The sequence below is a fragment of the Nomascus leucogenys genome, chromosome 11 (genome assembly GCF_006542625.1).
Source record: "Nomascus leucogenys isolate Asia chromosome 11, Asia_NLE_v1, whole genome shotgun sequence".
Classification (NCBI taxonomy): domain Eukaryota; kingdom Metazoa; phylum Chordata; class Mammalia; order Primates; family Hylobatidae; genus Nomascus; species Nomascus leucogenys.
This window is the reverse complement of record NC_044391.1, coordinates 43,083,367-43,098,114: the sequence shown is the minus strand read 5'-3', so window position 1 is coordinate 43,098,114 and position 14,748 is coordinate 43,083,367. Positions and strand designations below refer to the sequence as shown.

Below are 14,748 nucleotides of genomic sequence, written 5' to 3'. Positions count from 1 at the left end.
TAAAAGAGATGCTCAATTTATGGTAATTATGATTATTTCACCTCTGCACTTACCTCTAGCTGAATATAGACTTGCTCAGGCATCTTCTGGCCATAGCTTTCCAAGAGGGTGATGGTTTCTTTCAGAGGTTCAAAGAGTTCATCAGTAGCTCTCTGTCGGCTTCTTACAGCCAGAAGATGCCCCATGATGTCAACTAAACCATCATGATCACCTTCATTTAATTCTCTCTGAAGTCCGGAATCTGTCTCCTTTATAAATTCTTGTAGCTCATTCAGACTATTAAATATATATGTACATAGATACACACAAATTAAGTTTATTAAAACATTTAGCAGTGTAAGACTTCTGATTGAATCTGATTTTCATTATGTACCTGATTAAACATTATTTATCTCTATCATGAAACTGGCAACGTTAATACGCTTAAAAGTAACATCTCAGTTTTAGAAAGTAGTTTAGAAAGTTGTAATTCCAAATACCAAAGTACAAAGGCTACCTGTCAATGACAAATCTCAAAAGATGCTCCTGAAACATCCAGCTCCATTTCTTAATTACGGTTAACAAGCTCACTTTGAAAGGCTTCATGTCCACCTTGAACCAACTATCAAACACTCTGAAGTCATCAAATTTGCTCATTTGAACATACAAAGCTTCATAAATGTCGATCTGTAGTTAGAAAAAAATTAATTAGAACAACTCAATGAAAAGCCATTTCACTACATTAAATGCTAAGGGTTTTCCTTGCCTGTTCTTTGAATTGCTCAAGAGTTGGTGGTTGTTTGGGAATTTCTTCATTTGCATGAGCATCCATTTCATCGGAAGATACAGCATGGCCATACAAGAGAAAATGCTTCATAAACTCAGCTCGATCATCCACCCAGAGGTAAGCGTGGGTCTCCAGGGTGTTTCTGAAATCTAAGACTTTGTCGATGACATTCGCCACTCTGTTCATGATCTCCTGCCTGACCTCTGCCAGGCCTAACATGTTATCCATATCATTCTAAATGAGAGGGAAACACAGAACTTACTATTCAAACCAACCTTGCTTTATCAATTATCTACAACATAACATTACCAAGGTAATTCTTCAAAGGGAGAGTAGTTGGAAAAATTAAAAATCATGTTGCTTTTTCCAACTTCTCTTTTCCCTGTGCTTCCCATTTTCCTAATTTGTTCTGGGTTTTGTTTTCTGGTGGTTTTTTGTGTTTGTTTTTTTTTTTTTAACTTTTATACAATTTTATATTTAATAGTCAAGTGTTACTGGTGTTTTTAAATTAATAAACTTCATTTTTAGAGCAATTTTAAGTTCACAGCAAAAATGAGCAGAAAATACTGTTTTTGTTTTTTTGAGACAGGGTTTTGCTTTGTCACTCAAGCTGGAGTGCACTGGCTTCATCGTAGCTCACTGCAGCCTCTAACTCCTGGGCTCAAGCAATCCTCCTGCCTGAGCCTCCTGAGTAGCTGGGACTATAGGTGCATGCCACCACACCCAGCTAATTTTTTAATTTTTTTTAGAGACGGCCTTTCTATGCTGCTTAGGCTGGTCTTGAACTCTTGGGCTCAAGCAATCCTCTTGCCTCAGTCTCCCAAAGTTCTGGGATTCCAGGCATGAGCTACCATACCCAGCCACAATTTGTTTTTGAATCATTAATATAAAAGCTAAATACCCATTTACTAAGAAAATACCTGGTAATTTTTCATTTCCAGGTGTGTTGCTATTCGGTTCATCTGGGCAGACATTCTAAAACTATTGCATAACATTTCTTCTACCAGATCGTAGAAGCCATCCCCAGCCTCTCTGTCTAGAGAAGGTTTAAACACAATCTCAGGAGGCAACAAGATCATTTGTGCTTGAAAAAATGGTGCCGGTTTCAATTGCTTCTCTGTATTCTTCAGAAAGAAGTCTAAGTCGTGCATTATAGCCTGAAAAAAGCCTTCCACCACAATGTCATCAATGAATTCTACATAAATTTTCCAGGTATCCAGAGAGGGATCAGCTTTGAAGAGCTTCCTATTTTCCTAGAAACAGACAAGTATTAGTAGATGAATATAAACAAATAATCAGCATAAAAACTAAAACTTTCCATTTAAATAGTTTGTAAAAGAAGAGACTGCATTTTTGTGCACAAGACAGGAACATTCAAATACTAAGTTGCAGAACCTTAAGCTAGATGTCAAAGATCTAAGCAGGAATTTAGAACATTAAGTTTACACATGAAATACATTCAAAAGTTGTTTCAAGGAAAGTTGTCTATGAAGATTGCTGTCTTCAGATACAGACAGGAAATACACTAGTTCCCAATGAATTCTAGACATTTTGGACCTGGGCTGTAGTTTTTGCTCTGTCACTAACTCTGTGTCCTTAGACTTTGCCTTCCAGGGCCTTCCCTATAAATAAAGAGATCTGTCAAACTGGTCCTTCAGAGAACACCGTTCTGGAACATCTGAAGATTATCAAGTCAGGGAAGTACTATGTACTCTATGCCATTCTTGGAGACTCACAATGTACCTATTCTATTAAAGTCCATTGAGGCTATTATTAAAAAGTCAAAAAAATAACAGATGCTGGTGAGGTTGCACAGAAAAAGGAATGTTTATACACTGTTGGTAGAAGTGTTAATTAGTTCAACCACTGTGGAACACAGTGTGGAAATTCCTCAAAGCCCAAAAGCAGAAATATCATTTGACCCAGCAATCCCATCACTGGATATACACCAAAAGGGATATAAATCATTCTATTATAAAGACACACACACGTATGTTCACTGTGGCACTATTCACAATAGCAAAGACATGGAATCAACCTAGGTGCCTATCAATGATACACTGGGTAAAGAAATTGTGGTACATGTATAAATGGAATACTATGCAGCCATAAAAAAGAATGAGATCACGTCCTTTGCAGGAACATGGATGGAGCTGGAGGCCATTGTCCTCAGCAAACTAATGCAGGAATAGAAAACCAAATACTGCATTTTCTCACTTTTAAGTGGGAGCTAAATGATGAGAACACATGGACACATAGAGGGGGAATAACACACACTGGGATCTAAAGGAGGGTGAGGATTGGAAGGAGGGAGAGGATCAGGAAAAATAACCAGTGGGTACTAGGCTTAATACCTGGGTGATAAAATAATCTGTACAACAAACCTTCATGTTTTCAGACCTTGTTTAAGCACAATTTTTTTTTTTTTTTTTTGCAAACCATCTATGATAAGCAATCTGTGGAATAGACCCAGTTTGGAAAACACTGGACTAGGGAAGTTCTAAGCTCCCTTCCCGCATCAACAATATGAGCTTCTTGCACCTTAGCGTCTCCCAAGAGTTTGGGTGACATAATGGACAAGCCAGTTGGGGCAAAATAGGGCCTGAAGACAGAGGTGTGGTTAAGGATCACTACAGGCTGAGCACGCAGTGTCTTGGCCCAGAGACACAGGTTTCAAAAGGTCAGGTGGGCAGCAAAGTTGATTCCAGAGAGGCTGAGTGGCTAAACTTGCATAGTCTATACAGATTAGACAGCAGATGCCCAAGGGAGGAACTGTAGCACAGAGCAAAGGAGACATCGGAATAAGAGCTGATTATAAGGTGACATTAGAATAAGAGCTAATTATAAGGTGAACTATACTCTCTGTTTTCTTTGATTATTCTTTACTATGGATATATGATCCAGGATGCAAAGGTGTACACTTTAAGCAAGAATCAGAACTAGAGAGGTGAGTATAGATCCTAATAAGGCAGGGGAGAGATGAGAGAACCCTAGCTCTCAAACAAATTTAAGAACTGCTCCTTCTCAGGAATGCTGTGTTGCCCACCAGCCAGGTGGAACCATTCACATCTGTGTAATCATGTGACATGCACCCCTGGAATTGTGCAGTACACATCCTAGGAAAGTATACACAGCTGCCCTGGCCCCTTTGTAGGCACTAAAAGGGAAAAGTGTAGATCTCACAGCTGAAGAAAAATCCTTAGAAATCATCTTGTTAAGTCTCCTCATCTTAAAGATATTAATACGGTTTGACTCTGTGTCCTCACCCAAATCTAATCTTGAATTATAATCCCCACATGTTGGGAGAGTGGCCTGGTGGAAGGTGATTGAATCATGGGGGCAGACTCCCTGCCCCAACCCCCGGCTTGCTGTTTGTGACAGAATTCTCATGAGATCTGGTTGTTTGATAAGTGTGTGTTTCTTCCCCTTTGCTCTCTCTCCTGCCACCATGTAAGATGGACCTTGCTTCCCCTTTGCCTTCTGCCATGATTGTAACTTTCCTGAGGCATCCCCAGCCATGTGGAACTGCGAGTCAATTAAATCTCTTTTCTTCATAAATGACCCTGTCTCAGGTAGTTCTTTTTTTTCACAGCAGTGTGAAAACAGACTAACATAGACATGAAAACAAAGACCTAATACACATTCAGCATCACATTAGTAGGAAGTTAATAGCTGAGCTAGGACTAGAAACCAGCCCTCTTGACCTCCCAGAGTAGGGCCTTTCCCATCATGTCATGCTCATATACACTTTTTCATACCAAGAGATCCAGTTTATCTCACTACAGTCACATTGATGAGAAATGCTGTATCTTCAGCACATTAGGATAAAGGCAGCGAAAGGAAGAGAAAGGAGAGCTTTAGATAACTGAATGATCACTCAGGTCCCTTCCAGGCCCAATATTCCATGGTCCTGCTCCTCTCTTCTCTCCATCTTTAACTCTGACTCCAGACCACTCGCTGACATCCCACCGGCCAGAAAACACGCAGCATGCAAAAGGCAGAACTGACTCACCCTTGGCCATATTTCTACAGCTTTTCCCCAAACCACGTTCCTCACCAGAAGCCTGAGAACTAGGTTCAACATCACATGCTAAGTCAAGAGGAAAATAATCACTTAGAAGACCCAACTTATGGAAACAAAAAATCATTTCATTTCCATTTTAAAGCTGGCTTACATTCCCTCAAGGCAGAAGCTCTCTTCCATTCTCGGATTCAGAACAGTTATTTCAAAGCTTCTTAGTTTTTGCCTTAAGGACAAAAATAGGAGAATCCATTTATTAATAGAAAAAATTCTAACATTTTTCTCTGAGATGACAATGCAAAACCTTGTTTTATGACAATTTCTAGTCATATCTTGGTCATACTTTTAATGTATTTTCATCAGGATTCATATCTTAATGGTTTAAAATCCTTGGAGTTTGGGGAGTACATTTTTTCATTGTCAAGAAAATGTAACAGAAAAAACTAATTATAATCCATCATTTGTCCTCTATAAGACAGATTCTAACACATAAACAGTTGTAGAGGTGGCTTAAAAGTCACAGAATAATTCAAAGCATTTCAGTGAACAACTAGAAATAGTCTATGGTATGACTTAGTTAAGATACTGCTGAAAAACAAAGTAACTTCCAGATAAATGCCTCCTTTACATGTCAGGACACCCCTGAGATTCTCTCCAGGCTACCCAGGCCTTTGCCAGAGCCTTCCGAGGGAGCATGGCCCTGCCTACACTTTGATTTCAGACTTCAACCCTCTAGACTATGATAGAATAAACTTCTTTCATTTCAAGACAGCCTGTTTGTGGACCTTGTCATGGCAGCCTTGGGATGCTATTCCAGGCAGTACTCAAAGAAGACAGAAACAAAGTCTTTGTCCTAGCAAATTGTCATCGATGGGAAAATTAAAACTTTCTTAGAAATTTCAGAAAACATTGGAAGTCAACAGAAACACTGAAACCCATGTTAATTATGTACTTCTTTTTATTTTCTTCTCCATATCCACTAGAGCATATCAAATGTACTGTACTTTATGTTTTGGTAAGAACATCTGTTACCCTCCAAACCCTTTCTTCACTCAGCTTCCTGTCCTGGTTTTCCTCCTACTGTCTCAGCCTTTCCTTTTCTGCATCTTTGGCTGGTCCTTCTTCTCCCCGGTCTCCTAAGAGAAGAATGGTGATCCAGCCAATAGTCCTTGATTTTCTTCTATTCTCTAGCTAAACTCATGTTCTCGGTGATCACATCCAATCCCCTGGCTTAAATATCATTGCCATCCACTCCTCCTTCATTTGTGTTTTCAGTTTGGACCTCTCATTAACTCTAAATGAGTAAATCCAATAGCCCACTCAACTCCTCTACGTGGCTAATTAACATCTCAAATTCAAAATGCCCAAAACTGAAATCTTGACCTTCCCTGCTAAGTCTCTTCCTCTCACACCCTTCCCCATCCGAACAGATTGCAACTTCACCTTTCCAGTTGATTATGACAAAATGTGTAGAATAATCTTTAACGTGTCTTTCTTTCATGCTCCACATCCAGTCTTTGGGAAACTCTGTTTGCTCCACTTAATTCAAAATATATCCAGAATCCAACTACTTCTAATCACTTTCACTGCTACCACCCTGGTCCAGCACCATCATCTGCTATGTGCCTGTGCCATTATCTGAATGCTTATGTCCTCCCAAAATTCGAATGTGAAAATCCCAAACCCCAAGGGCATGGTATTATGAGGAGGGGTTTAGGAGGAGGTGATTAGGTCCTGAGGGCAGAGCCTTCATGAATGAGAGTACTGCCTATATAAAACAGGCCCAGGGGAACTTCCTCCACGTGATGACACAATGAGAAGCTGGCAGTCTGCAACCTAGAAGAGGGGCCTTGCCAGAAACTGATCATGCTGGCACTTGGACCTCCAGAACTATGAGAAAACCATTTCTGCTGTTTTTAAGTTAGCCAGTTTAGAGTATTTTGCTATAGCAGCCTGAACATATGGAACCCCTAGGTTACTAGTAAGAATGGTAACCTACCAGGTCACCCTGACTCTTCCCTAGCCTCCCTACAGAGGGTCTCAACACAACAGCCAGAAATCCTTTTAGAATGAAAGTCAGATTATATTTACTCCCCTCCTCAAAATCTCAAAATTCTGCAGTGTCTTTCACATACCTCAGAGTGAGCCAAAGCCAGAATCTGCACAAAGGCCTATGAAGCCTCCCCTGAGCTGCCAGTCCCTCATCACTCGGCTTAGCGTCTGACCTCACCTCAGCAACTCTCCACTCAGCTCCCTCTACTCCCCCCACACTTACTTCCCTGCTCTTCCTTGAGCATGCCCAGGGATCTCCTGCCCAACAGCTATCTCCTCTGCCTGGAATACTCTTCACCAAAGGCCCACTTGGCTGACTCTATCACCTCTGTCAAGTCTTCGTTCAAATTTCACCTTCTGGTTGAGGCCTACTCTGATCATACTACTTAAAATTGCATCCTCGACTCCACCCTCCAGAATTCCCTTGCCCTGCTCCAATCTGATCTTATTCCTGCAGCACGTACCAGTTCTAACAGCACGACTTACTATGTCACTGCTTATTGTCTCTCTCCTCACTTGATTCAAGTTCCACGAGAGCAAGGATCTTTGTCTGCTCTCTTTCATATTTCAAAAACCTAGAAAGGTGCTGGGTACCTACAAGGCTCACAATAAATATTTCTCAAATAAGTGAATGATGATGGACTGCAAAGACAAGATAGACAATGGGTTGCATACAATTCCCAGCAGGAAAACCGTAATCTATTTCTTGTTCTGCTGAGAATTAGCCTGGAGACAAGGACCTTCATTTTACACATGAGAAAATTCAGGCCCAGCCTCTGGAAGACTGCGGTTTCCAGCCTTTACCAAGGACACTTTCCCTACCCCACACTGTGGTACTTCATGACGGCTTCAGTGTGTGTGTGTGTGTGTGTGTGTGTGTGTGTGTGTGTGATATGTGAGAGGAAGAGACTGTGAGAGTATGTGACATACAGAGAAAAAGAGTATGTGTGTGTGAGAGAGTGTGTGTGTGTTAGAGAGATTTTGTGCGTGTGTGTGTAGGGGGCGGGGGGGGGTCTGTCTGCCTTGCCCAAAGGAGAGTATTCATGGATTAAGGACTGTGCTGGTCTATAGAGAAGACTCCACATAACAAGGATGCTCAGAGGAAACATGAAATATGCTCTTTCATTCCTATCCCTTTTTTCCTTAAGAAATATGAACAACAAGAAATCAACTCCCCATGTTTCCATCATCAGCATTGCACATCTGTGAGCACCACATTCCTACCTTTGCCTTCCCTCCATCCTGTACTACAGATGAATGCTCTGTGCTCCTATCTAAAGACACCTTCTACAGGTATTTATTAAATCCCATTCCCTCAATGGCTTTCTTCCAACAATTTTTTCTCCTTCCTAGATTACTGCAGTTAACATACAAACATCCTGAAACATCAACCAGTATTAAAAATAAAACCCTCCCTACCCTGATACACAGGCCCCAGGTACTGCCCAGTTGTTGGTTTGCCCCACAGCAGAGCTCCTCAGGATCTCCTCAGCTGCCTCCACTCACATTTCCCCATTCTCTCATCAGCCCACTCCTATCAGGCTTCCACTCCGCCACCATATGAAATCGCCTCTTCTCATCCCCATGACTTCCATGCTGCCAGATCTGAGGGTTAGCCTCCATCTTTATTTTTGGGTCCTACGTCAGGATGGGACAGAGTTGAGCTCTTCCTCCTCCTTGAAATCCCTTGTTTATTGGTTTCTAGGGCATCACTCTCTTTTTTTCAGTATCCTGTGTGGGATTTTCCTCTTCTCCCTGATGTAGGGAGGACTTCGAGGCTAGTTTTTGGGCCTCTTTTCTATCTACAGTTCCTACATGTTCTTAATCTAATTATATGGCTCTAAATGCCATACATATGTGCATGAATCTCAATTCTCTGTTACTTACCTGGATTTTGCCCTGAACACAAGACACATTTGCAATTCTAGTCTACTCAAAATGTCCCTTAGGACAAGCATCTCTAACTAACTTGTCCAAAACCAAACCTCCTTTTTTTTTTCCCCTAGAAAATCGGCTCACCACAGTCTTCCTCATATCATTAAAGGGCAACTCCAGTCCAGTCCAATAACTCAGACCAAAAACCTTGAAATCATCCTTGACTTCTCTCTCCTCTGATTCCTCAAAGCAAATTCTGCTGGCCCTGCCATCAAAATATATGCAGGATATGAACTGCCTTGATCACTAGCACTATGACCCAAGGCAGCATCATTTCTCACCTGGATTATTAGCATAGGCTCTGAAGAGTCTCCCTGCCAACCACTTCTTTGCTTGCCTGTGGCTTACCCTCCACAGGGAAAGCCTTTGAGCAGAAAGTCTCTGGCTGCTCTTTCCCCTTACGGTAAAATCCAAAGTCCTCATAACAGCCTGCTAACCCCACATAAGGTACCATTAGTCTCTTCTACCTCATCCTCTACTACCACTCCCCTTGCAAATTCTGATCCCAGTTTGCTGACTGATCCTGGAACAGGCCAGGCTGCTCCCGCCTCAAAGTGTCTATACTTTTGCTCTCCAGAATGTCCTTCTCCTGATATCCATATGTTTTGTTCCCTGTCAGTTCTCTCCAGAAATACTGTCTTAGGAAAGAGGCCAGCCCAACCACCCTATCCCCAAGCGACTCCCTATCCCACCTGCTCTGCTCTATTTTTCATCATTGCTCCTATTACAACTGACATACCTATTTGTTCTTTTCTCTTGCTAACTTCCTCCGACTAGAGTGTAAGCTCCATGAAATAAAGGATTTGGTGGTGGTTGGCGGGGGGGGGGGGGGTGTTGTGTTGTTTGCTTTTATTTTCCTGCCTTCTCCCTTTTGTGTGTGTGTGTGTGTGTGTGTGTGTGTTTTCTGTCTTCTCTTGAATTCATAACCCTAGATGAGTGCCTGTTACTGTTTTAGGAACTCAAATCTTTGTTAAAAGGAGAGTAATTATTGTTGCCATCCTTAGGAGATGGTTGAGAGGGTACCTTGAGATGACCTAAGCAAGGTGTGTGTTTGGCACATACGAGGCAGTCAACAAACAGTAGTAGCTATTAGGAGCATCCAAAAGAGGACGCAACTGTGACAAGATAAAGATTCTATCACTAGCCTTTCTGTTTAATCAACACATCTCACATTCTAATCTCTTCCCTCAGGAATGAGAGTAGTGAGGGCTACAGAAATTGCAGGCAAGTAACACAAATTCCCCCACTTTAAATGCCTAATCATACCATTCATAAAGCTCTTTCAGGCTTGATAAAAGAGTCCCACACTATTAGGTTAGGTATTTTTGCTCTTCTCTGAACTCAATGAAAAGATCTATAAATCTTGAAAAGTTAAAAGCCATTACCTCGACCAAGTTGTGGATCTTGCAGCCATCTCCTTGGATTAACTTGTATTTTTTTGTAAACAAATCACCCTTGTCCTCCAAGGTGAAGGCTGCGTCTCGTCTGTGCTCTCTCCTGGGAGGTAGCACGCACCTGGCCCAGGCCCTCATGGTCTGCTCGATCACCTTCACGTTTTTCTGTGTGTGCTCAACTCTGTGCTCCAGCTCGGACGTGGCCGCCCTCACCCTCTCGATGTAGCCCCAGCAGTCGTCCTGCCACGTCAGCCACGTTGTGGCTGCTGTCAGCTGCTCGTCAATAGCCCTCAGCTCATCTTCAATCAGAGGGTATTCAACTTCCAGGAGCGTCTGTTTGAGCTTATTATACCCTTGCACCAGAAGGTCAAGATTTCCAATGTACTGAGCAAAGAAAACCCCAAAACAAAAAGTGCCAAATATGTTAGCTATTTTCTCTGTCTTAAAGGTGTAAAAATGTCATATAGATCTATATAATAATTAAAATTCAAAATATTTATATTCATAATAGGCCCTAGTACCCTTTTTTAACAAAAACCACAAACCTTTAAAATAGTGTTCCTTTTCTTGAAGATGGCTAAAGCTGAATCTGGTATGTCTTGTTTCTTCAACATCAAAAGATATTTCACTTCTCTCAATACAGCCACTAGCTATTAAAATACAATTATTAAAATTATTGCATATTTTCATAATGTCATTCTATTTTAACTCAAGTTTAATTTGAAATACTTAAGATGTTATCCAAGGATTACTATATTTCCAAATCATCAAGGTAAATAGACTTTTGTTTCTTATACTTTTTAAAAACAAAAATCATACATTCATAATATGGTAAAGGTATATGAATTATCCCTAAAACATCTCAAGAAATTAGTTTCTATTAATTGGTTTTATGAAATCAGAAAGTAGAAGGAATCCTCAGTTCACTATGTCATATATTTAGGTATGTGTGCTGAGTTTTACTAGCAAAATAAAGTCAACTGTTTTCTGTACATATTTTAGGGAAACAGATCAGAATTTGAGCGCAGAGTATGCTTATCCAACTCAGTGAGGCTCTTTCCCACTTCCTAGGCATGCATTTGGATTGCCATGAGAGACTCCAGGTAATCACTAATAGTGAATGTATAATCTTCATCCCCTAAAAATTCAGCTAGATGTTTATGGCATTTTGTGTTTTGTCATGGAAATTACAAACAGATATTCTTATAAGCTTGCCCCTTACCCTAAAGCATATCCGTGGTGGTAAATAGAAAAGAAAACTTATTTTGTGTCTCATATCTAGCAAGCTGCCAGACTTGGAGATCATTTGTTTAAAATATATACAATGCATATACATACATATATACATGCACATCTAGTACTGATTAAATATATGTACATATTGTATAATTATATACATATACACATATATAAATGGTAACAAAGTCCCCTTGTTACATAACATGTAATGAAATTATGAGAAAATGAATTGAGAAAATATATGAAATTTCCTTTGTTACGTGATTTACCATGCAATAACAAAAGACCTGTTCAATAAAGATAATATTCATCCTGGATATTATTTAACTTAATATTTTTTATATTAATATGTTTTATGTTTTTTAAAATTACCATCAATTTAATTACCACATACAAGCTGATAGTCCCTTTGAAAGAAATGACAATAAATTAAAATCTACCGGTGCTCATCAAAAATGTGACATGTCTTTCATTCTGTGTATTCTGTTGATTCCCCAAATCTTAACTTACATGATGAAATTTTAACTAAAACACTGGTGTATGTTATGAATATATTTAAGCCAGAAACTGTCTGGTAAAGACAAATGATTCAATTCAGTTGAGCTAACATTTACTAAGTGTCACCAAGTACCAGACACTAAACTAGAAACATAGAGCATAAAGATTCAATGAAATGGATGCTACTCTCAGTGGCTCATTATCTAGTTAGGGTGGGGTGGTAAAGAAATAATTACAATACAAATTAATAGAGTAATTAGTAGAATTTGAGAAACAAATCTCTACAACGAAGACCTACAAGAAACTGTTTACAGTTATAGTCCTCGCAACTCTGACATTTTCCCAAATGTAAATTACAAATGACTGGAAATATCAGAAATATGCTTATAATAAAAAGGGCACTTATAAATCATCTTAAAAAATCAAATCCCTACCTTTGGGTCAAAATTGACACAGAGAAGACCATTTATGGCACTGAATTTAACCAAGGGTTCATTCAAATTGAATTCACAGATTTCATCCACATTACTTTTCCATTCATTATAGATACGATTTTCAAATTGATCAAGCAAAGTGGTCATTTCAACGTACTTTTGATAAACTAAAGCATTATCAGGATTGCCCAAAAATCTGTAGGAATAAGGTTTTTCTACTGGTTTATACATATATTAGATAGAGTTCAGCTTAATAATTGTATAGTAATACAATATATAAAATATAATGCACTATAAACAACCAGGAAGAGAAATAGTCAAGACCAAATTATGCACCTACGAATTGCTTTTGCTTTAAAAGATAAAGTTATAAGATGAATGAAACTCAAGATTTTACTAAATGTTGACAGCAACAACCTACCGGCTCCTATGAAGAGAAGAAAAAGGTGCAAAGACTGCATAATAAAAGCAGTGTTACTTATTGGAAAAAGGAAAAACAATAACAGCAAGAAACTCCAAACATGGTGGGTGGAAAGGACAAGTGAAAAGAAAAAGGGACCAGAAAACATGTAAGCATATGAAATTCTAAGAGTCCCATTAGAAATATTCCAAAACCATGGGAATGAATCCCTCTCCACAAACCCTACCAGGGAGAGAAGTGAACAGGGCAATGGCTTCCTAAGTGCTAATATGAACAGCTCACTCTCTTATATAAAACGTCACCCATACCATTAGAATAACTATCCATGATCTAAGCTTAACTACTTACAGATAACGGAGAGATGCAAAGTTTGACCAAAACATTTGAAGTCGTTGGAGGACCTGTTGGGCCCATTTGATATTTCCTGAGGTAAATGGCATGTTCTTGTTAAGAACTACATGACCACGTTCGATCTGCAAGTTGATATTTTGGTGAAGAGGAAGAAAGGGGACATTTAGTCAGAATGGTTTCCAACCTTGTAAGCAATTTTTCATTTTGGTATTTTTACAGTAGTATAAAACATATGTGTTTAATCACTTGACTACTAGAAGAGTTACAGTCCTAAAGCAAGCTTACCATCTCCATGAGGAAACCAGTTAAATAAAAGCACAAAAATGTAGTACCTATATCTAATCTTTAGATATAATCACATAGAGTTCTAGTTGATGGTCATTATCTGCCTAAATGATATTGTAAATGTGTCCAACCTTATCCACCACTTACCTGTTTCATGTGTTCATTATACAATTGCTTACACACATCCAGCTCCGTATTAAACATATGCACTAGTGTGCTGTAATGTAGGCTGAAAATTTCCATGACAACTGGCTTCTCTAGAAAATTTCCAAATATGGTCAAAAGCTATAAAAATCAAAGTGAAGGCAACATTAAGCACTATGAGTTTTTAACACAAATACTCAGCTCACAATGTCCCCCTTCAAACCTCTTACATGACTAAAGTTTAGAATCTTAAAAGTATCCTGTGATGCTTCAAAATGTAAAATGTATTTCTGCATCTCCCTAAAATTTCTGTACATCCAATAAACCAATTCTAGATGTGAAATAATTTCCCTTTCTCAGCAGAAAGGAACCACTGTCTGTCTGCAATTTCTGTTCACAGCTAATACTATTTCCTGTTGGGTGCCAGGTAACGTTTCAGAAGATGCTTTGCAAACATAAGAATAGAAACAAGATTCATGTACTTGTTATTGTTCTTCCCTCCTACATATGTATTCTTTAGATATAAATATCCATATATCCATATTGAGGCCCTCTAGGTCACAGCATGAATAATTATACCAGATGTGCCAATCACCATGACTGCACGCCTATGGCCGCTGGTACATCCACACGACCCAGCCACCCCCAACAGTGTCCTGGGGCTACAGTGGTGACTGTTACAAGGACAACCACTCCACAGGTGGATGACTCCTCTGACATGAATGTCCTGGCTCAAATCAATGCTTTGAGCTAATAAGATTCTTTCTCAGAGTCAGGGCCTGGCTGAATCCATGCTGGCTAAAATTATCAGTGAGCAGAAACTACTAGCAAGCAGAGGAAGTCAACTGATAGTGGGACAGGAGAAAGCAGACACACCGACTGAACAGAATCACATCACCAGCAAAGCAGGAGTGGAGTCTCACAAACTCCTCTTGCTCAGTCAATGGAGCCCCCTAGATTTCAAACTTACCTTCACTGCCAGTGTTCACAAAGCTTAGTTATCCAGTGAGTCTGATTTTGAATTCCCATTAGTCTCTTGTCTTGTTTACTACCCAATGTGGATTCTTTTGTGTGCTAGCATAAAATGGCTCTTTCCTTGCAAGCAAAATGATGTAACTAAGACATTTATTTGTATATAACCAACGTTTCTATAGTGCTATGTCCCAGGAACTACATGTTAAGGGCCTTAAAAGTGCTGTTATTATTAC

General features: G+C 39.6%; 1 protein-coding gene across 1 annotated transcript in view; it reads right to left on the bottom strand.

The window, feature by feature from the left end:
* Positions 1–14,748, bottom strand: part of DNAH11 (dynein axonemal heavy chain 11) — a 363,940-nt gene that overhangs the window by 305,424 nt on the left and 43,768 nt on the right. The window contains exons 10-18 of the mRNA XM_030822211.1: positions 13,544–13,681; positions 13,109–13,233; positions 12,340–12,535; positions 10,714–10,818; positions 10,160–10,552; positions 1,687–2,019; positions 746–1,000; positions 497–666; positions 54–276 (exon numbers count right to left, since the gene is read on the bottom strand). Coding sequence (XP_030678071.1) covers positions 54–276; positions 497–666; positions 746–1,000; positions 1,687–2,019; positions 10,160–10,552; positions 10,714–10,818; positions 12,340–12,535; positions 13,109–13,233; positions 13,544–13,681 — 1,938 coding nt within the window. The remainder of the gene's footprint in view (positions 1–53; positions 277–496; positions 667–745; positions 1,001–1,686; positions 2,020–10,159; positions 10,553–10,713; positions 10,819–12,339; positions 12,536–13,108; positions 13,234–13,543; positions 13,682–14,748) is intronic.